At 46.5% G+C, this 25,638-nt stretch overlaps 2 protein-coding genes across 6 annotated transcripts in view; one reads left to right on the top strand and one right to left on the bottom strand.

The window, feature by feature from the left end:
- Positions 1-9,802: 9,802 nt before the first annotated feature.
- On the bottom strand, positions 9,803-13,351 carry POLR2L (RNA polymerase II, I and III subunit L). Of its 2 annotated transcripts, none has more exons than XM_038139118.1 (3): positions 13,210-13,324; positions 12,904-13,011; positions 9,803-10,274 (listed from the first exon to the last, which is right to left on the bottom strand). In XM_038139118.1, exons 2-3 carry the CDS (start codon positions 12,996-12,998, stop codon positions 10,166-10,168), a joined length of 204 nt encoding a protein of 67 aa, XP_037995046.1. In that variant the 5' UTR covers positions 12,999-13,011; positions 13,210-13,324; the 3' UTR covers positions 9,803-10,165. The 2 variants fall into 2 exon arrangements, with proteins under 2 accessions (XP_037995046.1, XP_037995047.1); XM_038139119.1 differs by having other exon boundaries at positions 9,808-10,274; positions 13,236-13,351.
- An 80-nt stretch (positions 13,352-13,431) lies between these two features.
- TSPAN4 (tetraspanin 4) overlaps positions 13,432-25,638 on the top strand; it is a 415,376-nt gene continuing 403,169 nt past the window's right edge. For 2 of the 4 annotated variants that reach the window (XM_038139111.1, XM_038139116.1), the window contains exon 1: positions 13,486-13,619. The gene's annotated coding sequence lies outside the window, so the exon portion shown is untranslated. Of the gene's footprint in view, positions 13,620-25,638 lie in introns of all 4 variants that reach the window. The other 2 variants (XM_038139117.1, XM_038139113.1) reach the window with 2 other exon arrangements.

The raw sequence follows: 25,638 nt of genomic DNA, 5'->3' as shown, positions 1-25,638 counted from the left end.
GAGCCAGTTCAGGGGAACAAGTTCACCATTCTGGTCCAGTTTTTGATACCACTTTTCCCCAGGAACGGGTCTTGGAGGACACAGCAAGCCACAGCCCCCTCACGTGCTCCCACCTGCCCCACACACAGACCCTGCAGGCAGGGACAGCCTGGCTGACATCCCCTTCTGGGCAGGGGTCAGGAGCAATGGGCTGTAATTAAAGCAATTATGGTTTTAATAAGGCACAATTGAGCTAATGGCTTTTTTTTCCCCTAGTCTACATCCTGGATAACCTAAAAACCAACCTCTGAGCTTGTTTTTGGGGCTTGTAGGAGGCAAACGTTCACCCCTTGTTTCCTCCTAATTAATCCTGTCCCCAAGTCCTGCTAGAGGTGGCAGGAGATGCCCCCGGTTGCTCTTAATGAAGTCAGTTGGTCCCTGAGGGTTATTTGAAGGCTTGAAGTTACTCCCCAGCATCTCTTTCCAGGGCTGGGTCATCCCTTCTGCTCCTCTGGCACCAACCATGTGGTGGCAGATGGGGAGCCACCATCCTCCCCAGCCACCGGGGTCCTGCCCCGGGCCAGCCTGCAGGACGAGCTCTGTGCTGATAGAGGCCACGAAGCCTGGTGGGCTTAATTTGGAGCTCCTGTTTGCAGCACTGACAAAGCTGAGGCTGGGGAATCGCCTGCAAGTGAGGTCAGCCTTAGACCTGGTGCCCCCAGCTCTTGAGTTCTTTGTGGTGGTCCAGATCTTGGTGGCAATGCTTCTTCCCACTGGGAAGCTGGCGGTGGCCGCCCTCTCCCTCAAGCCTCCTTGCTCCAGTTGCAGGGCCAGCTTGGTGCTGACCCTCTGGAAGGGGCATCTGCTGGAGGCTGGGGATGAGCAGCAGAGCCAAGACCAGGCACGTGGCACCTGGCCCAGCACCCTGTTCCCGAGCTGTCCCTGATGGTTGCTGAGGAGCACCGCAGCCACACTCTCCTGCCCTCACAGGCAGTTCCCAAAAGCATCTCAGCTCTTTCTAGACATCCAGCCCCAGTCATCAGGTGGGATTAAATCCAGCCTGTATTACATCTGCCTAAAAGTTTCCTGGGGACCTGGGGCTCAGCTGCTCCCTGGAGTAGCATCTCATGGTATCTCAGTAACTCAGGTACCAACATGACTTTAATACAACTTTTTAAAGTATGCATTTGTGTCTTGTAAGCCCTTGAGTACAGCAGAGTCCCTTTTATATTGAAATTCAGGATTCTCAATAACATTTTATTATGAGGATTGCTATTTTTGGAATTGCTGTTACTCTGTTATGAGCAAGGCACCTAACATCCTTCAATATGAAATCATTAAGGGCACAGCAGAGTTCATTACAGGGGCATTTCTCTGGATTAAGAACAAATCAATACCACACACTAATATCACAGCCTGCTACCTGACTTTGGTCGCAAATAGCACATCCAGAGGCAGATGCTCTTCTTTTGGCCTCTTGTGCTCTTCTTCCAATATCTTATTTACTGTTTTCCCCCAAGCTGTTGTGATGGATTTATGAGCAGACAAAATCCAAAGGTTGTTTTTCCTTGAGCTACCTGAATATTGTAGCTTTTTAAATACAGAAGAAAGAAATAACCAGCTTAAGTTTGTGATATTGCAATAACCTCGTATGCAATATGATTTCCCTGCTTCTGGAACTTGGCTGAGGGAGCTGGGGTTGTTTTACCTGGAGAAAAGGAGCCTCAGGGGTGATCTTGACACTCTCCACAACTGCCTGGAAGGAGGTGGTAGCCAGGTGGGGGTTGGTCTGTTCTCCCAGCATCCAGCGACAAGACAAGAGGACACAGTCTAAAGCTGTGCCAGGGGAGATTCAGGTTGGACATAGGGAGGAATTCCTTCACAGAAGGTGATTAGACACTGGATTGGGCTGCCCAGGAAGGTGGTGGAGTCACTGTCCCTGGAGGTGTTAAAGGAAAGACTGGTTGCGCTCAGTGCCATGATCTTGTTGACATGGGCTGTTCAGTCACAAGTTGGACTTCATCCTCCTCTCAGATCTTCCAACCTAATTGATTCTGTGAACCCCCCTGGATGTACAAAAGGGAGTGAAGGCCTGAAGTTCTCTCTGGTTATGTTTAGTTGATCACATTTGGAGTTCAGAATAAGTTTCAGATGGTTTGTGTTAGGAATGCACCTGCAGGAGGTGGGATGGGAGGGAAAAAGGATAATTTATAAGAAGTCTCCAACAGAAGGAAGATCTCTGCTGTCCAGGTATCCCCTGGAGAATTTCCTTTTGTGGAGATGTGCCCTGGTTGAGATGTGGAAGCAGTAGGAGTTTTTTGGCCTCCTGGGCATGCTGCCCTGGCTGGGGCCAAGGGGTGAGGGTAAACATCACTGTCGTGGTGAGTCTGGGCCAGTTTGGCCCCAGCCACCATGAAGGACCTTCAATCCGGCAGTGCATGACCACCTTGATCCTGGGTGGAGGCTCCAGCTTTGTTCTGGACAACACAGATCCCAGTCCTGGGCCTGTCCCAAGGTGGTTTGAGATGAAAGCAGGATAAAAGGGGTTTAACTGGGGGATGCCAGGCTGGCAGGAATCACTGGCTGCCCTGGCTGTTGCTCAAACACCAGGAACCATATCCCAAGATGTCTCTGGCTGTAGCTGAAATGGGAGTTTCTCCATGGTTCTGCTCCTGCAGCACCACATCCATTTGGTTCAGTAGCAGTTCAGGTCGCTGACATGAAAGCTGCCACGGCCAATGGCATCTGTTTCTCTTTATTTATTAGAAGAAATTTTTCATCAGCGGAATTTAATTATTAGTATTTTGCTTTTAAAAATGTTGCTTAATGGAGGAAAGCAGCCATTTGTCTAGGCTGCATTTAATGCTGAATGGATCCAAAGAGGCTTTTCTTTAAGCTGTTTTGACAATAATATTAAAAAAAAAATCAAGTTGGTGAAGTGTGGAGCTGTAGGCCATCTCTGTAATGATCTGAAGCACTCAAGCCCTTATTAACTTAATGCTTTCATTTACTAGCTCATTCCTGGAGGAAGACCTCCTAGTCAAACTGCTATTGCTTTAAAAAAAAAAGTTAGTAATTGCTTCAGCTGCACATCTCATTGCAAGGAAAGGCCTACAGCCTACAGCAGCACTCATCTGATTTTTGTTTTTAAATTTTCCGGGGGAATTTCAGCAAAACCTCTTGTTATACCTCCTGCCCAAGCGTTAGCTATTGCATTGCTGCCTAGACATTTATAAACTCAACTATAAAAGTTCTGAATTCCCATGCTCTTTGGAAATGGGAGGCTCCAGGGCTTGGCTGTGCCTGTTACGGTATTGGGGAGGAGCTGGGCAGAGCCCATCAGCTGGTGGGCAGGGGCTGCTCAGTGCAGGGAGGAGCACATCCCATTTCATCAGGGTAAAGTTTGCCCCTGAGTGGGTGCCACTGCTCTGATTAGCCTTTACCCCCTTGTTCCACAAAGTGGATGTTTCTTCCTTCTCCCTCCTGTCACTGCCTGGGAAGGAGCGCACTTTCACACACGCTGCTGGAAGGAAGACTTCATTAAAAAGGAAAAAAAGAAGGAGGGAGGCACTTTAAGGCAGCTTTCAGTAAATAGCTGGGGATAATTGGGCTTTAGCTGTGTTCTTATAAACCTTCTGGATTGCTGGGTACAGTGCTGCTGCTGATCTCTAAATTGCTGCAAAAGCTCAGGGCAGCAGCTTTCCATCAGCAGTGGACTCAGCTTAGTGTCAAAAAGTGATTTAAAAAAATCTAATTAAAAAATACTCCATTAGGATTTGAGGATATATGATAGGGGCTGCTGATAAGGATGCAAGAAGACACCAGGGGTTGGGTGAGGTTAGGCTACTCCTTGTTGCTCATCTCGGATGGTTTCTGAAGAGTGGGATGTGCCATCCCAGAGGTTCTGAAAGGGAAACTGAGGCATTGCACTGGTTGCTCAAGGCTCACATTAACTAGGCTGTATGTTCTCGTCAAGGCCTGTCCCTGAGCACACACCATGAGCTGAAGCCTTTTTCTGTCTTTGAAAGACATGAGCAGTGATGTTATGTGGAGATGGGCAAAGGGAGTCTCTGCTGCTGCTGCTGTGGACCAGCCTGGAGAATGCAAAGAGAGAGTGGAATAGGATGGGCCCAAAGTACTTCAGGAAAGATTCCCAATGAGCTTCATGCACTTGGAATGAGTCTCTGGAGAAGTGTTGGCAAGGAAAGTGACATTTAGGTAATCTCTGAAGAAATTCAAAGTTTGTAGATACAGCTGTGGTGAGCCACTAGAAAATGTGGAAAGCAGCAGCTCACAAAAGGTCAGTATCTAAAAGTGGGTGCTGAGCACAGCTGTCCTACTCCTGGCACTGATTTATTTAAATTTACTCAATTTCTTGGAGTTCTCCAAGTAGACTTGCTTTTAAAAGAAGGAGATCTGATTTCCAAAGAGAGAATATTCAGCATTTATTCTTCCTAGCTCTAAATCCAGCCTGTGGGATGGGCAGTGTGTTAATTCAAAATCATTAGTGCCCACAGAAAGGCTTGACCACAGTCTTTTCCACTTGCTTTGTTAACTGCCAAGGTTCTTGAGCTCCCTAAAGTCTGTGGGCTTTTAGCTTTTTGTCAGCCATTCTATGCCTTTCTTTGATCTTTAGTTGTTCATCTTCTAAAGAGCAGGGAATAATGAACCCATTTTATTAAAACACTTGCATTGTATTTGGGAGGGATAAAGAAGGGCTTTCCTGCATGAATTTTCTGGCTTGGCTGTTACAAGACTCAGTGTTAAACACAGGAGCAGGTGTATCCTGAGAGTAATTGTGGGGAAACCTGTGTGGTGCTTGGGATCACCTGGCTTCACCCCTGCTACAGCACAAGACAAGGTGTAGCTCACCACAAAGGATGACTGACAGAGTCTGGAAGATGTGTCTTCGTGGAGAAGAAGAAATTAGATTGGGAGTGCAAACCCAAACATTTTCTGCATGACTTAGCTCCACATTCCCCATGTATTTTTGGAAGGGAGTGGGAAGGAGAGAGCAATGAGGGTTTAAACAAGACCTGCTCTCATGAGAATATTGTGCTGTTTCCAAACACCAGCCTGAAGAAGAGCCTTGCAGCTGCCCCTGAGCAGCAGGAGTCACTGCAACCAAAGGTAACTTCTTACCTTTTATTTTCTTCTGTGGCCTTATGTGCTAGAGGTGCACATAGTTGAAGTCTGCAACAAGATCTGAAAGTTCTTTGAGTGCCTAATGCTTGGGCACCTCAAATAGCTTTTCTTAGCAGAACTTAACAAAATGAATTAATCCTGGACACTTGAGTGGTGTAGGGCACCGCAGGTTACCAGGTCATTTTAAGTCACACTGAAGTTAATGAAAAGACTCCAACAGACTTCAGTGGGCAACACATCAAACCATCCAGCATGGCAAAGCCAAAGGCTTGGCCACATGCTCCCTGTCCTGGATTTTCAGACATCTTTATTGTGCTGTCCCCACTGAGCAATTAAAAATGCTTTCTCACTGGCTGGAGGAACTGAATAAAAATTGGGGCTGCAAGCAAAGCCACAGCGTAAATCACGGTGCAAATGCACTGAAGGGGAAACCAAATCTGTGTTCATATTCTGGGCAGTCAGAGACAGGTGGAAGCAACATTGTCTTGGAGATGTCTCAACCGAGAAGTTTCAAGTAATAAGTAATAAGAAAATAAGAAGTAATAAGAAAATCTTGCTGGCTAATTGAGCTCAAGTGGATGTACATGGGTGTGCTCTGAGAGGGTCAAAGTAGAAATGCTATTTTCTTTGCAGGATTCATACTGGAGTTAGAAACTATTTGGAATTACACTGATTCTAGAGGAAGAGAGGCTTTTTTTTTTTTTTTTTTTTTTTTTTTTTTTTGTCAGGGCAAGGATTGATTTTTCTTGTAGGGGGCCATTTGCAGGGCAAGAGGTAGCTCCTGTTCTGGATTCTCACAGATTATTGTCAGTGAAATGTAGCATTGTAGCCACAGGGCTAGTTAGACATCTTGATGGAAATACACTGCTATGGGGGTTTGTGTAATGGTTTTAATCAGGATTTTGAGAGTTTTCATATTTCTTCCTATAGACAAGAAACATATACAAGAAGTCAAACTTTAGTATCTAATTCCAGACTGCATTTAGGGAAAAGTCAGGGGAAGAACAAAAGCCCAGCACACATCTCTCAGTAAATCACCTTGGGGCGAGACCCTCACTAGAGGTGGTTTTTCAGAGCAAAATTCCTTTTGAGATATAAAACCTAAGGCTCATTACAGATCAGCACAAAAGCATTTCACTTCCTTCCTGCCGATGGACTCAGAATTATGATCAAGAGGGATTTTTTTGTTTAAAATTGTCATTTCAAGAAACGAAAAGCTTTCCAAGCACACACAGCTTGGTGCTGATGCTCCAGGTTGAAGCAGGACGCTGAGCTCCATAAGCAGTTCCTCTGTTCTTCCATGACCTCAGCTCCCACCGTGTGTTGCGGGCACCGCTTCGTTATTTCAGGATGATTGTGATGTGTGAAGGGAGGCTGTGGCTTGGGTGACAGAGGGTCTTCTGTCACGCTTCTGATTGTGACTGCTTGCTTTCCCAATGCTAGGTGTGCTGGCTTTGGCTGGGCTAGAGCTAATTCTCTTCACAGTGGTGGTATGGGGCTGTGTTGTGGATTTGTGCTGAGCACAGGGCTGGTAATACAGAGATGGTTTTGTTATTGCTGAACAGGGCTCACACAGAGCCAAGGCCTTTTCTGCTTTTGGTACTGCCATGCTGGGGAGGAGGCTGGGGGGACATTGGAAGGTGGGGGGACACACAGGCAGGACAGGTGACCCCAGCTGGCCAAAGGGATGTTCCAGCCCAAATTACATCAGTATGTAAAATGAGGGGGAAATATTTGGAGTGATGCCATTTGTCTTCCCAAGAAACTGTTACACCTGATGGGGCCCTGCTCTCCTGGGGACGGCCGAACACCTGCCTGCCCATGGGAAGCAGTGAATTAATTCCTTGTTTTGCGTTGCTTGTGTGAGCAGCTTTTGCATTCCCTATTAAACTGCCTTTATCTCCACCCACGAGTTTCCAGCTTTTACCCTTCTGATTCTCTCCCCAGAGAGAGTCATTCCTGCTGGTGGGAAATGAGGGAGTGGCTGTGTGGGGCTTGGTTGCTGCCGGGGGTTAAACCACGACTGGGGTTAGTGGGAGCCCTGCAACAGCTTTTCATGACAGACTTGAAAATTTTCCAAAATGTTTTATGTGTAAAATGAATAAGTGACTGCAGAGGAGTGGTGGGATTTTTGTATTTTTCAAAAACCTTCCAACTGACAGAATTCTTAATGTAATTAAGGACTGCATATTCACTACCATTTTTCTTCCTTTTTTTCCCACTGCTGCCTATCTGTTGATTTTGTTAAGGGCTTCTTTTTCTGGTTGAGGTAAAACTGAGGCTTTTTTATTTCTTTTGTGTATACACATCTTTTACATTGTCTTGAAAAACTGTGGTTGTTGTGAGCATATTAATGGCTCTTCCCAAAGACATCTGGCAGGTAAAAAGCAGATCCAATACTCTTATGTTATTAACTGCTGCAGAAGGTAGCACAGGGGAAGTGACAGCAAAAAGGGAATTACTTTCCTAGTTACCAATGAGCAGGGGCGAAAGATGGGATTTATAGAAATCCATTGAAAATTTCAGACTCTTTCTGCAACAGGATTTAAGCTCTGCTCGTGCTCCTAACCCTCCCAAGGACAAAACTCTTGAGGTAACTTTTCACATGATCATGATAAATGTATGGTTTGCCACATTACAGAAATGGCTTTTTTTTGGGTAATGCTAACCATTAATTTGGTTAATGCATGGTTGCAATCGGTTAATTGCAAACTCCTGAGGAAAAGCTGTGGGGTGTCAAGGGCTGCATGAGCTAATATTAGTGCCTGCTGTGGCTTAGTCTTGCTGCTCAGGTGTTTTTGTGGCTCCTTGGGTAACATCTGTCTGAGGGACTGATACCAGACTGCCCTTGGCTTCCTGGTTTTTAAAAATAGTAATGAGAGCAACCAAGGTGGGTTTTTCTTTTTCCTTCGCATTTTTTCAACGAGGCCTTCTGTGTTTTCGCAGATTGTATTTTCATTATTAAGAATTTAGGAGCCGTAACTTTTAATGTCAGACAACTCGGCACCCGCTTTGAAAAGAAACATGTTATTCTAAAGCAGAAAACGAGATTAGAAATTTGCTTTTGCAGATAGAAACCAAGTCCTGTCAGCTCGTCTAATCCAGTTCCTTGGCAGTGATGCAGGCCAGCTTTGTGCACGGCATTCCTGCGCGCTGCCTCTGCCAGACGTTCCCGTCTGGGCTGCTGCGCTCCCAGCGCGGCTCACGGAGCGAGCGCGGGGCCCGCCGGTGGATCTGTGAACAGGCTGCCACGCAGGGCTGCGTCACACCCCGCTCTGACAGGGAAAAGCATCCTGCACGAGTTCACTTGGGAAAGGTCATCCTCAAGTTCAGTGTCCTTTTACAAAATAGCCTGGGAGACAAGTGAAGGGCTTTTTTTGGTTTGTTTTCATAAAGTGTGTTCAGTTTGCTAATACAGCAGGCATGCAGAACATAAGCTACCCAACCAACTATGAAACAAATACTCGAATTAATTGCTTAGTTCTCTTTGCATTAGGGTAAAGCACAGGTTTTAAGATGTCTTCAGTGAAGAATTGCTGAATATGAGAAACATCTACTACTGCTTTGTAGTAAATTGAAAAGCAAGTTCAAGTGTAAAGATTGGCTGGGTGATAGCCAAAGGCAAGCAGCAGTCCTGCCTCTTGTTTTGTGAGACAATCTAGTTTTAAGCTTTGTGGGTACAAGTTTGACCCAGTAAGCACATTAAATAATGACTATTTCTGTAAACCCAGGGTTTATTCAAACCAGATTCTTTGTACTACAGAAAACAATCCACAGAGATACTTCTTAGCCTGCAGCTGATACACGAGTGCCAAAAGTTTAATTGCACCAAAGAGCGACAGACTGCATCCTAAGGAATTATCCCCTTTTCCAGCCCATTCTCTACTGGGCTGCTGTAATGATGAACTAATGCTGCATTTGCACAGAATCCACACCCCACACAGGTGCGGGAACCGCCCTCCTTCACTTTCAGGTAAGATGGGTGTGTCTGCCTGCGGGCACACCATGCACCTTCATGCATGGCAGAAAACAGAGTGAAAACATGATCCAGCTTACAAGCTGATTGTGCAAGAGAAAGGTGAGACCCCGGGGCAGGGTCAGTGCCTGTCTGGATGCAGGTGACCTTTCCCAGCCCTGCAGCTCCAGCTGCCCTCTCTCCCTTGCAGCCCCTCTCTCAGGCTGGGCAGCACCGCAGCACACGCGCAGCGCAACGTGAAGCCACTGACACGATGAGCGGCGGAAAGTGTTTGTACCAGGCACAGAGGGGTGCAGGTGCTTGGCAGCAGCAGCACTTTGATCCTATTCACACCAGCACGCCTCAATTCTCACATCCAGTGCTCTCCGTGGAGACACTCAGACATGTTTTGCTTAAATGAAGGCACTGCACCATCTGAATCAGTGTTTCTGTGATACAGCAGCCTCAGTGTTTGGTAAGGATCAGGGTAGAGAACAGAAGTTGATTTTAACTGCGGTAGGAAGTGTTCTCTGCGGGCTCCAGCAGCTTGCTGGAGCAGTGCTTCACAAACGTACCCACCTCCATGTCACTGGAACCACAGTTCAGTCCTGTGTTCTAACCCCTGCCTGCCTAGTGTAGGACACTGAACTGGGTACCCAGCAGTACCTCTAACCTTCAGGTAACCAGCAAGATCCAAGCATACACTATACTTTATCGAGAAACTGTAGGAAGGCTACAAGGGAGAAACCTCCTTTATTTCAACATTTTAATGAAATATAATAGTTTTTCTACATGGACAAACATTTGGTTTTACTGGCAGAAGCATCTAGAAGTTCACAACTCCAAACACAGATTTAAGAAGAAGCATCCAAACTTTTAATCTCTAAATCTTGTTTAAGTGGACTTCATCATTCCTTTGTTTCCTTGAAAGAGGTTAGTGGCTTGGGGCAGCATTTTATCCAGAAGATAAACATCTCTTGATGGTTGCACTACAGTTGGCTTTCATCCTTTACTGCCCGAAGTCCAGTTTCAAGTTTAAATTAGAGATACGTTCCACATGGCTTGCAGCACAGTGCTTTTTCCATCTCATTTCTCCAGGGGTGCATAATTCAAAAGCTTCTCAATCAGATCCACATGGGCGAGGAGCATTCTGCGGCAGCAGTATCTCTTCAGGCCAAGGGCATCCAGGGCATCTCTATTAACGAACAACAATTAAAAAACATAACAGATGAAGTGAGTCAGAACCACTTGTAAGCGTTTCCTAAGCAACACACTGATTACTTTGAGCTCAGTCATAGAGGAAAATTTGTTTGCAGTTCAAAGACAGACAGAAATTCAGCATGTGCTGTTAATGCCCTTTTCCACCTAGTGCTGTTGAGTGTGTTTGCCCATTCTCCAGCCAGCCAGAGCACAAGATTTGCTGCTGAGAAGGGTCCCCAGCAGCCACTGCTTTCAGAGGGCACTGTTTTAGTGTGTTTCTGTAAACTGAGGATGATTCTCGCCCGTTTCACAAGATAAATTTAAGATCTGAGCCACGCTAAAAAGGTGAGATATACAGAAACTAAAATAACTTGGAACCAACCTCCCCCACACAAGGATGCTAATTCTGAGGATGGCTACAATCCTTCCCAGCTCCCATGGGAGAAGGCACTCGTTACACAAGCTGCCCCCCACATATATATAAGTAAGTAGGTGCACACTGGTCAGAAGTCAGTGTTTTACAGTCTCTCCACTGAATTCCTTTGGAGCGACTGCTCCAGACTTCCGTTTGGGCAGAGGATGTTGAGTCATGCCAGCCTGAACCACTGCGGGTGTTTTCCATGGCTGTGGCTATCGCCCCTCTTAAAGGTCACAACACTACCACGATCTTGAGCTGCAACCTCTGAACTATAGATCAGTCTGATGCTCCTTCAGGATGTGACATTTGTGAGACATGACTGATCTCAGGTCTTTATGAGGATACTGATATAATGCAGTGCAATAAAGCGTTTGATCAAAACAAACTTAATTTCCTGGAACTTGTAATTCTCCTGTAGGAATAGGCCAATGGATACTTTTCTAAATCCAAAAGCCTAAGCCTGGACCATGGTAAAAGGTCGTTTGGCTTCAAGCAGGACAGTCTAACTGCAGGAGCCAACTTCCAGCAGCTTCTCTGATGTCACTGAGTCCTTGCAACCGCTGATAGTGCAGCAGGGCTGCTTGTTCTAGGACAGCACCTGCAAAACTTGCTTTAGACAACTGTAAGAACACTGTGGGGCATTTTAAAGAATGTTTATAAATAACATCACGTGATGCCTCAATTTTCCAAAACACTTGAGAACAAAAGCATCTGATGTCTGTCGATAGGTGAATTTTAAGAGCTATCTGGAGAATTCTGAACTGTCCTGTGCAGTCATCAGAGATGCAAAATACTAACATTAATCACAATTTCCAAAGTCATACTACATGCTTCAAGACAACTTCAGTTGTATTTGCCTTTTCCTCCAGCTTCCAAGGACTTGTGGAAAAAGAGTACTTTTAAGGGACAAACAGAAAGGTGTGGGTGTCTTTTTTAACTACTGATTCTTCAGACAAGTTTTCCTATTTTGTCCATCCATTTCTTAAGGCACCATTAACAGACGCTCCAGTACTGCACTGTAAGATTTTAGCTGTTTGATATCTGTAAACTCTGCTTCTTACAACACCATAATGGCATTAGTTTGAACGAGCACCCCAGAATCAAGCCAGTGACCACAATTGTTTTCAAGTGAGGATTTGTCAATGACAACACAAAACTCCTAAACAAAAGCAGAGGGACAGTGAAGATGGGGAAAATATTAAAATGTAATGCCTAGAATATATGTCAGAAGCACTATCAAAGAAGTCCTGGTAAAGTGTAGTATGAGTGAAAAATAATTAACAGCCCCTGGTATTGTAATGCTTTTATCTCCATATATGAAAGAAATAAACTTACCTGTAAAAACTATTAGGATCCCCAACCCCTTCAAAGCAAACCAAATTATTTGCTTTCTACTTGACACCTAATTTCTACTTCAACATCACTTAAATTTCCAACTTCTTCTTCACTCCTCTGAATTGCAAACATCCTTGGATTCTTTTATTTGTTTCATACTTCAACTTGATGAAAATAGAAGTATTTCTCAAGTTTTCTTCTCAAAGCTTCTGAGGTAGTGTCACCATAGTTACACGCTCCTTAACCGATCAGAAACTCTGGCTATGCAAAGGATGCACAGACTTCTTAAGGCAGAGTTGTTAGGACTATCAGTAGGGTATCTAAAGCAGGAAAAACTTCTTTCTCCAGCAAATCAGTACTTAAAAATAAGGTTAGGAACCCTGGGTTAAAATGCTTTAAAAAAATCAACCAAAACCACTAAACACTTTTTAAACTTGTAACTTTTTTTCCTCTTCTCCCTTTAAAAAACTGATCACAGTGGTGTCAAAGTTGGGTATATGGAAGGGGAAGGGAAGAAACAAGCAAATGTGCACAGAGTTACATATTTGAGAAGGTTTTGGGTACAAGGGCCATGACTTGGCAGCTTCCACACTGCTACCCTCAAAGATTCAGTGGGGAAATAAGTACTTCGCTGCCTATTGCAATTTCTAACCTTTGGTTAAACGGTCTCAGGATGTACCTGTGCTTTTTATCCTCTCTACATCTCTTTCATGACGCCACGACCCTGCACTTGCGCCTCTGGCCCTGCCTCGGCAGGGAGGGTGGACGAGATGATGTCCAGAGCTCCCTTCCAAGCCCAACAGCTCTGGGATCTTATGCCCTGTGCATCTCACCCAGGGCGCGAGTCGAAGAACACAGAAACAAAACCCACCCTTCCGTGTACTCCGCCTGCAGCAGGCCGAGGTAGGCTTCCCACTTGTTCCCCACTATTTTGCCGCACGTGAAGCACCTGACCGGGATGATCATTTCTGCGCCGTGGCTGCAACGACACAAACGCCGCGTCAAAGCCCGCCCGAGCGACCGGGCACGGCGCTGCGCCACGGCGCGCTCAGGCTGCGCTGCCCCGCGCCGGCTCTGGGGTGCGGGAGCCCGGTCCCGAGGGCTCCCTGGAGGCGACCGAGCGGCCGGCCCCGATCCCGATCCCGGCCCCGGTCCCGGCCCCGATCCCGCCCGGCACCTCCGCGGCCCCGCTCCCGCTCCCACCGCGCGGCTCCTCCGCTGCCGATGGCCGCCGGCCGCCACCACCGCGCCCGGCCGGGGGAAACCGCGCCTCCGCCGGCCGGCCCAACACGGCGGGCGGGCGGCTTGAGCGGCCCTACTCCCCCCACCGTATACTTGATGGTAGCGGCCCGCGGTACGGCGTCCCCGGCGGCCCAAGAGAGCGCGCGGGCGCGCGCGCGGGGGGGGCGGGCTCGCGGCGGCGCCGGGCGCGCGGCGCGGTGAGTGGCAGCCGGGGCGCCCCGAGCGCCGAGCGGCGGCACCGCGACCGCCCCCGCGCCGCCTCCTCCCGCCGCGCCCGGGCGGGCACTTGTTGCATTGCGAGAGGGCTTCGGCAGCGGGCGGACTTCTCATCCCGTCCTGGCTGAGGTACCGCAGCGGGAAGCGCAACTGGTGGCTTGGTGGCTGCGGCGCGGCGGCCGCCCGCCCGGTCCGGCGGAGGGGTGAAGGGTGGGCATCCCGGCGGGCAGGGCTGCGGGATGAGCCGGGGAGCCCCGCGCTCCGCCGCGCCGCGGGCAGGGGCTCCGGCGCGGTGTGTCCTTCGCTCCCCCGGAGCAGGGGAACGGGGGGCGCCGGGACCCGCCGCTGTCGCCGTGTCGCGACCCTGTCGGCGCAGCATCGCGGCGGTGCTCGGGGCCGTTTGCCCGCGGTTCGGCCGCTCCCTCGGGCGGGAGGCGGCGGCACAGCCCGCTCCCGGCGCTGCGGGGCTGTTCCGCCGCTCCGCGCAGCCCGGACGGGCGATGTCTCTCCGGCGGCACTCGCCCTCCAGCCCCGGCCAAGTTGCGGGCGCGGCGGTGGCTGCGGGATCGCCGAGAGTTTCCAAACTCCGGGGCCGGCTGGGACGCGGCGCCGTCCCGTTAGCTGGCGGGGCTGCTCCGCCCTGCTGTGACCTGTGCGCGGCTGAGCTCCCCGGCGTGTGCGCTGCCCCGGGTACCGCCCGCTGTCGCGGCCGTGCCCGCACCGAGCGCAGCCTTTCGGCGGCGGCCGGGGCCGCTCCCCGGCTCGGGGCACGGTCAGCGGCTGGCTGCGGGCAGCGCGGCCGGTCCCGCCGGGCAGCCGCGCCGGGGAGCTCCGGTGGCAGAGGATAATGCATCTTGAAACTGCTTTACTCGCGTTTCGTTAATCTAAGGATTGGGGAAGCGTTAGGCACGGGATGTGTGTGCTTAGCGGAGGGAAGCGTGCTGTGATGGGTACAAACTTTGGGGACGGGCACCGCTGTTCTGCAGACTCTGGGATGAAGCATTCCTCTGTCGGTCCTTATTGCTCTCTCGTTGCAGCGTTAGCGTTATGCTAATTGTCCTTGGGAGAGCAGAAATTCTCCCAAAGTGTTGTTATTTTCCTGCTGAAGTATCTGCGAGTTGATACAGTGCACAGCGCAGAGCCATTAATGTCAGGCATATAAATAATTGTGTCTTAATGCACAGCTTATGTTAATACGTCTTTCGTGACTATTTTTTGAACGGCTGGATTATTGACCCTCTGCACAGAAATGCCAGACCTAACATGAACTGTAAAAGAGCAAATAGTTTTGTTTTAATAAATAAGGGCTTGAGGTTGGAAGCGTTTTTACAGTTCTATTGCTAGTGAAAAGACAGTAATTTTTGCAGTCCCAGGAATAATTATGCGCAGTTGTGAATGGAGTGAATTGACTTGGCGTGGAGGGTAGACGAACCTCCTGTGATCTCTAGATTATGATCATTATTGTTATTGTAGGCCAGTGGGAGCAAAACCGTGTCTTTCCTTTTTATCCTTTGATTTCTTTCTTTTTTTGGGGGCTGGAGGGGGTGGGGAGTTGAGAATTTGAAGATTGTGCTTTGATGCATTTTCAGTACCAGGGCTCCAAGGTAATTTTCTTACTGAACTGTGTGGTAAAAGGCATTTGTGTTTGGAGATGGAAATTGCAATTGAGAGCGAGAAAGAGGGGCTGGAGCTGGGCTTCATAGCTAAGCCACATCATTAGGTATAGGTTAGCATTTTATAGCTGCCTTGTAGAAATGTGCTTGCTTCTTTCTTAAAAACAAAACTGAACTCTAACTTTTGGACCTAGTTCACATATCTGACTTTGCTTAGTGTCTTTTTTTCAAAGCAAAATGTGCTCGGCTTGTTCTCACACCATTACTTTAACTTGGTCATGTCTTTTTGGGTAGCCTGCCTTGGCTGGGTGATGGACCTAATGAACTAATAGGTCTTTCATGGCTGTAGCTGCTTTGATCCTAGAAATTGTAAAGATTTTTACGAACTATGACCTGGAGAGACTGCTACATACCAAAACCATTCTCTGCTTAACTTCATATATCCTCTGCTTAATCTGACCATTTGCCAAACTGCAGAAGTCTGTTTAGAAGAGCTGTGGGGGAATGTGCACACATGTGACTATTTGGGAATTAGTCAGTGTTTTATGGGCTGTTAGCTCACGCTGATTAGGAGGACTGCAGCTTGCCATTTGTGGCATTGCCAGCTTTCCACGCTTGTTCAGGTGAGCTAGGTACTGATGGCACTCAGCTGTAGTGTTTAGTGAAATTTGATCCCTTCAGCCATCCTTTTGAAGAGGGCGGAAAGAATTCAAGAATTGGGTCTCTTTAAGCATCCTTTGAAGAAGAACTGCAAGAACTGAAGTCCCAGCTCTTAGAACTAGAAGTGCAACTCTTTCTTACAGTAAGTTCTTGCCACATTTCTGGTCTCTTGCCACCTTCAATAAGCAGCAGTCCTCAAACTGCTGATTCTTTGGGCCTTCAGGCAGTCTGCTGGTCAAAAAACCCATTGGAGCCCTCATCAGCATTAAGCAGAAGAGACTGCCCTAGAATTAATCGAGTTGAAGAAAGCTTGAGAACTGTGGGCTGCTTTCTTGACGTGCAGCTGGAGCGGCTTCTGTCACGTGGATTTGTTGTGAGGCAGTGCAGATAATACACCCGCCTTCTTCCTGTGATCTGAACAACTTCTGAAAGCTGACAGTGTTCTGACCCACCGTCACTGTTGGGATGAGGCTCCTTCTTGGCATTTTTTGGTGGATTTAGATCTGTAAAATGCAGCTAGGCATCGCTGCTCCATGGCATTGTTAGTGATGTGTACTGAAATCCTAGGCTTGTGATTAAAGAGTAGACCCTGCTTCCTGTTCTCCCATCCACAAAATGCAAGGGAAAATATTGCTGCTTGTTTAAAAAACAAACAGAAATGAAGTCAGTTAAGTGACCTGGCTGACTGAACTACTCCTAAAATACTTCTGTAGCTAGAGTGCCCATATGACCTCCTGCAGCTCATGCTGGCAGATTGTGTCTTTTCTGACCTTGTCTTTGTAATTAGGGCTGGAGGAAAGACTTGTGGGATCTCTGCACTTGCACTGCTAGCATGAGAAACTGGTAGCTAAAAGGTATTTTTTACTTTGTTGGCTGCAGTAGGTCCAGTTTAGGTGTGCACCCTCATGAGTCTGGAAATTTTTGACCTTTCACCACTTTTCACCTCCTATCGTTGCTCCCCTTCTTCTGACTTGCTTATTCTGTGTACATGTAGGTAATGGCCAGAACTGAAGACGTGGATCTTTTAAGATCTGATTTGCCAGTGGTATTCAAGGGCAGTGAATTGTTATTTAAATGTAGGACTTTCTACATTTCTGTTTTTTAGTGCTATTGATCATGATGCAGACTTCTATAAAGCTGTGGGTAGCCCTGTTGGCCCTGCTTGGAGTTAAAAGCTCTCTTCCCTGTTGCTCCCTGTGGTCACTTAGAGAAAGAATGTTAACAATTTTCTCTCCATCTCCAACTAACAGAATCCTGTGCACAAGGGTAAAAGTACCATATTCAGTGTTTTACTCCTCGGATCCCAACGAGGCCAGAGAGGGAAGAATCCTAAGAGGAAGAGACTCACATGAATTGTGAAATGAGTGGTTAAATTGGACATTAGTCAGGAACTGAAATGTGACACGGAAAGTTTCATGTATATACGTAATTTACATAGCAGTAGAGAGTCAGAGCAAGAGGGAAAGACACAAAAACAAACATGCAAGATGAAGCTTGGCTGTTATTTTTTCAGGCTCATTTTCCACTCCAAGTTTGCTAAATCCTGCAGACATGCTCTTGGGCTTTCTCTAGTCCTGGTTAACTACTCAGAAGGGTGTCATTCATCCTGCTTCACTAAAAGTGAAGGAAAGTGGCTCCTTCTGGAGCTAGCTAGGGTATCTTTGGAAGTCCTCCTTTCCCCTCTAAAGCATGAAAGCTTAAGGAGCAAAGAGTGAGATGGAATATAGATTTGTTTTCCCCTTGATTATTTTTTAAAGTATTTTTTTTGTGAGTGACTTTCTTCCCCCAACTCCACAGTGCAATTGGGTGTCGTGATGTGATGGTGGGGAGGTGGAGAAGGCAAGGAGAGGCAGGGATGATGGAAGCAGGAAAGCCTTGTCTGCTCTGTAGAGCTTTGTGTGGTTGGTTGCTCCACACACAGTTTAAGAGCTGCTCAGGCCCCTGGATTTAGCGAAACAAATACTGAAGCTGCTAAGCAAGGAGAAATGAGGAGAAATCTCTCTAAGCTGTGGATGTGACTGCAGCTCTACTGTAATACCACACAAGCCTGATGCTGCTGATTTCATTAAAAGCATCATTCAGAGCCTCAAAGCAGGTTTTAATACTTGCTATATGTTTTTTTAAATATGCTGACCTTATCTGGTAAGCCTGTAATATTTGTTGCAATGAAGAGCAGCTGCTGCATAAATACATATATAATATCAGTTGCCAATTCTGTAAGCTGTGCTGAGACTGTGACTTGTTTGAAGTGGGGTTGCTATTAAAAGGCAGGTGGCAAGATGTTTATTTTGCACCTTGTTAATTGCTTGTTTTTCCTGCTGTAATTGGCTTCCTAATGGGGGCAGAATGCGCTTGGTTTTGCACACAAAGCTTCATTAGTGACAACTGATGGAAAGGATTCAGAGGGTGGGATTTAGATGAAATATATATATATATTGAGTAACAGATGTCTCTGCTAAATAGAGTAGATGAGGAAGTCCTGGAGATGCATCCAAAAATGCAAATGTTTTCCCATAAAATGATTTAAGATGTTCTAGTGTTAGGTATAAAGATTGCTGCCTGTTACTTGAGAAGGGGGCAGAGATATTGTTATTTATGTTATTTTTGTGGGGCAGAGATTCTGTTCTGCTTCACTGAACAGGAGTTAGGATGCTGGGATGGGGCTCTCTGCTGAGGACTCTTGGCATCCAGGTATTCATAAAGATATCTTTGAGCATCTCTGTGGCATATTTAGAGATTGCTCACCATCTCCCAGTTTGTCAGCAGGAGCAGTGGTGGAATTCTGGAATTCTGTAACTTTCTAAGCTTTTTGGAGCCATCCCTGCCTCTTGTGTTCAGGAGCTGTTCCACTGGGCCCTTGCCGGCAGGACATGGCTGTGGAAAAGCATAGCTGGACCATCCATGATCCTGGCTGTGCTTAAAGTGAGAGCTGAGGGGGTGTTCTGGCTAGGGGTGGATGCTCCACAAAGACAGTTCTTGTTTCAATAATGAATTTTTTTTTTTTTAATGTGGTGTAAGAGAGTGATCTGAGAGTCATCAGGATGGTTATCTGACACAATTGTGTTGGAGGCCATGAGCAGGTTTTTGTGCTGTTCAGTTTAATATGCTCTTGTACCTGTAGAGGTTTTATGAAAATTTCACCTGCTGTAGGTGAAAGGTGAGTGTACTTGTGTGTATTTATGTATGCATGTGTATATAAAATTAATAACGAAAGGGTAAGATGGAAATGGAATTAAGCCCTCCTGTCCCCTCCTTTTTTTTTTTTTTTTTAAAGCACTGTGATGGGATTGAAAAATAGACCCATTCCCTGCTTTTCTGCTTCCTCAGATGCCACTATTTAACTAGTTTAAGACTGGATTTATCTGTCATGTTTCTTCTTAGTAAGGTGACTTCAAGGCAAAAGTATTGCCAGTCTTGGATTGACAAATTTTATGAGAAAAAGTATTTATTACATGAATATATCACAGCCTAATTGACTGTTTTATGTTGGAGGGGGAGAGTAGTATCCTGAGGCAGCATTTTAATCAGAAAGATCACAAGACTGCCCATCAGCTCTACTCTTCCATGTAAATGTCCTCAGATGACAAAATAATCCCCTTTCTTGGGATAGTGCTTTTAATTTCTGCAGAATCTTTTTCTTTTTCCCAGAGTGAAGAACGGCCTGTGTAGTTGAGGTGAGGGCAGGACTTGTCAATTATTGATGCTTGAAGGGAAAAGCCCCAAGGTGGTGTTCTTCCATGGAGAGAGGACTGCGTATCCCCACTGAACTCATGGATGTGCTTTTGCCTCTGCTGTGCTTCCTGCCTTTGGCTGGGAACCCTTTTCTCTGGCTCTGTACAAGGCCCCCTCCCACCAGGGTTTATCTCTAACCACACTGTAGGGTGCCATCCCTCTTGTAGTACTTTACCATGGCATGTATGAATTTCTGAGTTCCAATGAAAAGGAGCAGGGGGGAAGATGTTCTAACTTAGTTTTAAGTCTTATCTCTGAGGTTCTCGTAAGTGGTGATGGATGTATTTGGAGCACAGGATTAAAGAGCAGGCTCTGCTGAATGCTGTCCTTTGGGGGATGCTTATGTCTGTAATCAGACTCGGTGCTCGGACTTTTTCTTCCATTTGTCTTCTGGCCAGTCTTGCACCTTGCAAGCCTTCACGGGAGTGGGAATAGAAGGTGATTGCTGTAAGTAGGAGAAAAGATGCATCTTGCTGAGTACCTTATCTCTCGACAGTGGCCAGTAGTGGCTGCTTAAGGAAGCAGATAAAGCAAGTGTGCAGCAGTAATGAAGTGGGATGCTTGCATTTTGTGTTTCATGTCAGCCTGTGTCTGTAATCTTGTTCCAGAACTGGGCAAATAGGGAAGAAAATGTATTTTTTCTGATTAAAGCAACTTCAGCTTGGGCATGTCAGCCTCTTGTGTCCAGATTAAGGTGCTAGATGAAAGCTGGATGTCTTAACCCATTTCTAAAGCTGCCTCTGCTATGCACTGTATTCTGGTGAAAGACAACTATTTCTGGAAAAGTCCCTGGGGGTGTGAAGAGCCTGAGATCTCCCAGTGTACAGGCCTCCCAGCATGGACGTGGGGAGGAGGACAGACTTGATGCATTGGGTACGATGTTATCACTCAGCAGAGTGGGCTGCTGTGCACCTATCATAGTGCCATCCACAGGGAATCTTCCATTGCTCTGTTTATTGAGCTGCTGTTTTTAAAATTAAAAACAGCCAAATGTTTCATAAAATATTAAGAGGTGCTGCTTTAGTGCCTCTCATCAGATTAAGCATGTCACTTTCTGTGTCCTTAGGGTGATGAAGCCCATCAGCTTGGTCGTTCTCTCACCTTAAGCATGCATTAAGGTGACATGCTTCATCTCACAAGGGATGCTGAAGCTATCACGCGGCAGAACTGGGAACCGTAGGGGTCCTGCACTTTAGCTGTGGCTTCTCAAATGAAATTTTGCAGAAGTAATACAGTTTGCTTTGTACGAGTGAATTCCTTTTTGTTAGGGAAGTGCTTTTTTGAGCAAAAATATTGAGGTAATACAGTGGTAGACACATGCACAGTGACTGCGCTGCAGGAAAGAAAGAAATTGCGGCATGTTTTATATGAAAGACCGAGGACTGTTGCGTTTCAATGGGTAAAAGAGAGAGGCCCTACATTCCTCAAACGCTTTTTATGAATATGGATTTTGAAGTTGTTTTGCTTGCAGGTGAATTTCTTTTTTATTCAAGAGCCAGTTCTAGCATTTTGATCGTAACGCAGTGGTGCTGGTGTAGCAGAGCGTTGGGAAGCTGTGGGGAGTGGTAGCCCCGGCACTGAGGAGGGTCTCCAGCTTGCTGCAGAGAAGCCCTGAGGGCTGCACAGTGGTGGAACACAGCGTGGTGGAACTGAGACCGAGCCACGGGGGGCTTGCTTTCAATGAGTTTTCCATCATCCCTCGCCTCTACCCAGCAGTTCAGCATTCTTTAGCATTTGTGTAGTGTTTGGGAATGCTGCACCATTACCAGGTTAAATAGTCTAGAAGTTCTAATAAATTCAGGCTACGAGACCAACTTGACTTTTGAATTTCCTGGGTTTGGGTTGCGTTGCCTCTTTAAACTCAGTCAGTCCTGGCCCTCGTGGCGCGGCTGCTCCGGCGTTCGCGCTGTGCGCAGCGAAGTCCCACCCGTGTGCGCATCGGGGGCTCTTACTCAGGAGCCTGCTCTGAAGGGCAGCGGCTCCTCTGCCTCATCTGATGCCGCTGCTGCAGCTCCGCTTGGTCGTGGTGTGAGGGAATAATAAAGTACAGCCTTCAATCATGCGACCTGATCAGAGGGGGTTGTCTGCGGTGATGGATAAGTCCTCCTGGAACAATAGGCTGCTTGAGCTGTGCCCAGGGACTGCTGGGTTTGGTTGGGGTTTTGCATTAATTTTTGGCCCAAATAAAAAGAACTGTGAGATCAAGGTTGCAGTTTTGTTTGCAGCTTGCCTTCAAACCTAAAAAGGATCCAGCCTGATCTAAAAGGATACTTTACTGTGTATGTCTCTGCTCTCCCCAAAACCATCTGTAGAGCACTTTTCTCCTCTCCTTCAGGATGTGCTGAGTATTTTGGGTGCTCCCAAATTATTTTGATTCCTTAAGTTTACTCTCTTCAAAATAGCCATAAACAAAGACATCTTTTTGCATTTCACCCTTGTGGAACATATTTCACCCACCTGGCCTGATGAGTGACATGCTGAGAGTATGGACATGGGTTCTTTACCCTGGGATGTCCCCCCAGCAATGGCTTTCTCCTAAAAGCCCGCTGTATGACCTTGTCAAGGTGCTTTGCTTCTTTTCTTCATTCATCACATTTGCCATTGTCAGTCAAGAAGCTAAAAAGCTTAATATTAAGAAAGTGCCTGTATCCTGTGAAAGATAGCTTTTTCTGTTGGTATTGAGAAGCCTTGGAAGATGAATGTGTGTATAAATTCTGTTTAGCTCTGTAATAACTGAGCTGTGCAGCGGTTTATCTGCAATGTGGGTGAATCTTAGCCATGGGCAGTGTTACACAAAGGATGTCACCTGTCTGCAAGGGGGCCAGAGGTGTGTTTGGATGTATTTGCATTTCTTCAAAGGACAGGTGTTTTTCTGCTTCTCTGTTGAGTAACATCCACAGTGTGTGGGGTCAGTTTAAAGCAGAAATGATTGTTCTTCTTAAAATTCTTGCTGAACAAAGATATTTTTTCTTCTGTTCGGCAAAACAAAATGGTATGTGGATAAAAGAATGGCTTTTCCCCCAGCACATGTGCAGCTGCTTTATGGATCGAAGAACAGTCTTTGGAGCACAGAAGAGCTATTGCTGCTGTAGAGAAGTGCCAGCATGGTGCCCTATTTCCGGCCCTCTTAACTTCAGTCGTGGTGGTGGTGGGCTGGAGCTGTGCTGCAGCGGCTCTGCTTGTGCTGCTGCTGTTGTTTGGGCATTCTGCCTTTGTCATGGAATCAGGACATTTGGAGGAAAGGGATTCTGGGATGACTAGGACTTCTTTGTCACACACAAGAGAATTTCTTACTTGGAGAATGGATAATAGAATGCCTTTATAGGAGAAAGCGAGAACTGCCCAGAACATCCTGGTCCCCTGCTAGAGGTGAGGACACAGAGAGTTAGGCTCAGAAGTAGAAGAGAAGCTTTCTTCATCTAGATGCAGTGTTAGGCTTTCTAAAATTTGTCTGTGATCTCTTACTGTTCTATTGAGGTTTTATGTTTCTTTGCTTTCTCTGTCAGTAAATGGCCATTTCATTTTGGCAGTGCCCTACACTTCAAATTATAGCTGGGGCCAATTTATTGTGGATCTGTTTAGCATCAGTTTTATTGTTTGCCTGCATTCCTGCTCTGCTGTGGGATTGTCATTGCAGTGCCTTTTGGGTATCCTCTTTTTGCTGTCACTGGCCTGACTCCTAGGGCTTGAAAAGCTGTTTGAGGCTTCCTCTGGGAGCCTAAGGGCCTTATTGGAAAGAAATCAAATTCTCATAAGTTCCTGAGAAAGCTGTCATAAGCCTTGTGGCTGCTGGGTTATTGCCAGGGCCTTAATTCATGGGACACACGATGAGCCATTGCTAGACAATATTGGTTTCGGGTTCTTTTGTACTGTATTATGAAAGGAGAACCACTTCTGGGCCATTGTTTTAGCCAGTGTAAGAACACACAAGATTTTCTGTAAGGAAGTATTTACAGTTTATTAAGCATTGTTTTTTCTTTTCCTTGCTTGAGTTCTTTCTCTGTGTACCCAATTCACCTCTGCAGGTTTCAGTCCTTGCAAGGATTCATCCCACGTCAGACTGCTTTTGCACTCTGTGGCTTTTGGCAATGGAAGCCCCACTGACCATGCACGGAGTCAGTTTAAAGGGAAGTGCTGCTGTGGGTGAGCCAGCTGTCCTTTGCTGCTATCCAAGTTGTCTGTTATAGTGAGGAAAATGGTTTTGATGACCCCTCCTGATAGTATTTCCTTGTAGGTGTATAGTTTGTTCTTTCGGCAGGCTTTTGATTAAGTTGCAAAGTTGCCCTGGTCCTTCATATTTGCTCCATGTTCTCAAGGCATTTGGTAGTTAGTTATCCCCTTCTCTGCCTCTGCAGTGAAAGGGGTGAAAGTCAGAACTACCTTATTTGCCTCATGGAGTCTCCTTTTGCTGCTGACTCATGGCTGTGTCCTGCTCATGGTGGACAGTATTTGGTACAACCAAATTTTGAACAGCTAGTAATGAAGTTTTAATTTCCCATGGGCAAACAGTACTCTACCCAAAGAGCTTGCATTGTGTCCTGGTGCACTTTTCTGGTTTTAGTTTAGACCCACTGCCCTACACTCCACCCATGGGGTGAGAAATGGATGGATTAAAAAGTTATCCAGTAGACTATTGGAATGTCATGAATGTGCTTTCAAAGTAATTTCAAATACTTAAATTCAAAATGAAATGTGTCAGTGTGTTGAAATTGTTTGATACATCTCTCTGTTTGGGACTGAGCTGGGATGGAATCCAAACCAAGCCATGAAAGATCCCTGGAGGGAAAAGTGCAATGCAAATTAGAGGTAGAAAAGTCAGTCTGAGCTTTGGTTTGGCTTTGTCTTTGTAGTCTCTGAATGTGTGCCAGCTATGGATGAACAGCAGTAGGACAAATATTTAGGTGCTGCTGTACAGCCTATGGAAGTTTCATTCACTGGCATGCATTACCAGATCTGAAAAATTGTGTTTCCGTCACAGCCCACGCCACTTAATTTCAGCACAGTGTTCTGCCAGCCCTGAAACGTGTGTGTATTTGCTTCTAGAGAGCTTGCTCAGATACAGGGCTCGGTTCCATCTATTTCTCTGTTTTCTTGGCTTGCCTTCTGCAGATAAGATAATAGTAATAATCAAAAGCCCCAGAAAAATCCTCTCCAAAGTGCTGCTATTGCAGCTGATATACTGATGTTTTTAGCAGTCATTTAAGTTGTTTGCTTGGCATCCCCTTTTTTTTTTCTTTTACCCCCTTTTTTTTTTCTTTTACCCCCTTTTTTTTTCTTTTACCCCCTTTTTTTCCTTTTGCCCCCTTTTTTTTTCCTTTTGCCCCCTTTTTTTTTCCTTTTGCCCCCTTTTTTTTTTCTTTTGCCCCCTTTTTTTTTTTCCTTTTGCCCCTCCCCTTTTTCTCTTCATATGGATCATCATGTTTTTATTTGCCACAGGTGGGGATTTACATATGGCAGTTCTACCATGGAGCTAAGCTTTTGGTGAGCTGCATGGGTGTTGTGGCAAACAGACCCTGTTTCTGTGCCATAGCTTGGAAGAGCTGGTGTGTAAGGGACTCTCTGAAAGCTGGATGTAATGTGGAGAAAGGTTTTCTGAAATCCAATATGCCAAGCTGCCTGGGTGTTAAGACTTAAGGGTCAGAGTGGACACAACAAATTTGAGCGACTGGGAAGCGAAGAAGTCAGCGAGGTTGCAAAAAGCCTGGTGGATGTTTTGTATCTGTGGGTGCAAGGGCATGCCTGTGTGCAGGTGATGAGAGCAGGGTGTGACTGTTGGTAGTTCTAGGTTTGAACAGTTTGAATTGCCACAGATGCACAGAAAGTTGTTGCTCCCTAGTCCGGCCTTGATTTGTCAGCAAGGGTTGATGGATTTGGATGAATCTGTGAGGTTCTACCCAGCACACAGCCTGTAGCTTGTCTGAGTGGCATGGACTGGACAGGGTGTGGAACAAGGAGGAAGTCATGTCAGCAGGGTGGGAAAATCCTCCTGTGACTTTTTAGGGCAAACTGCTGTGCAAATGTAAGAGAATGGGTAGATGATAGCCATGAAGGGAGTCAAACCAGGCTTTTACATTGATGTAACAGCACATGAATTGTGAGTATGGAAGGTTGAAAATTCTGACTGTAGATGCTTGGTTCATCTT

This window comes from Motacilla alba, chromosome 5, assembly GCF_015832195.1.
Source record: "Motacilla alba alba isolate MOTALB_02 chromosome 5, Motacilla_alba_V1.0_pri, whole genome shotgun sequence".
NCBI lineage: Eukaryota > Metazoa > Chordata > Aves > Passeriformes > Motacillidae > Motacilla > Motacilla alba.
The sequence above is the reverse complement of the archived record's forward strand: the minus strand, read 5'-3'. Positions and strand labels throughout refer to the sequence as shown.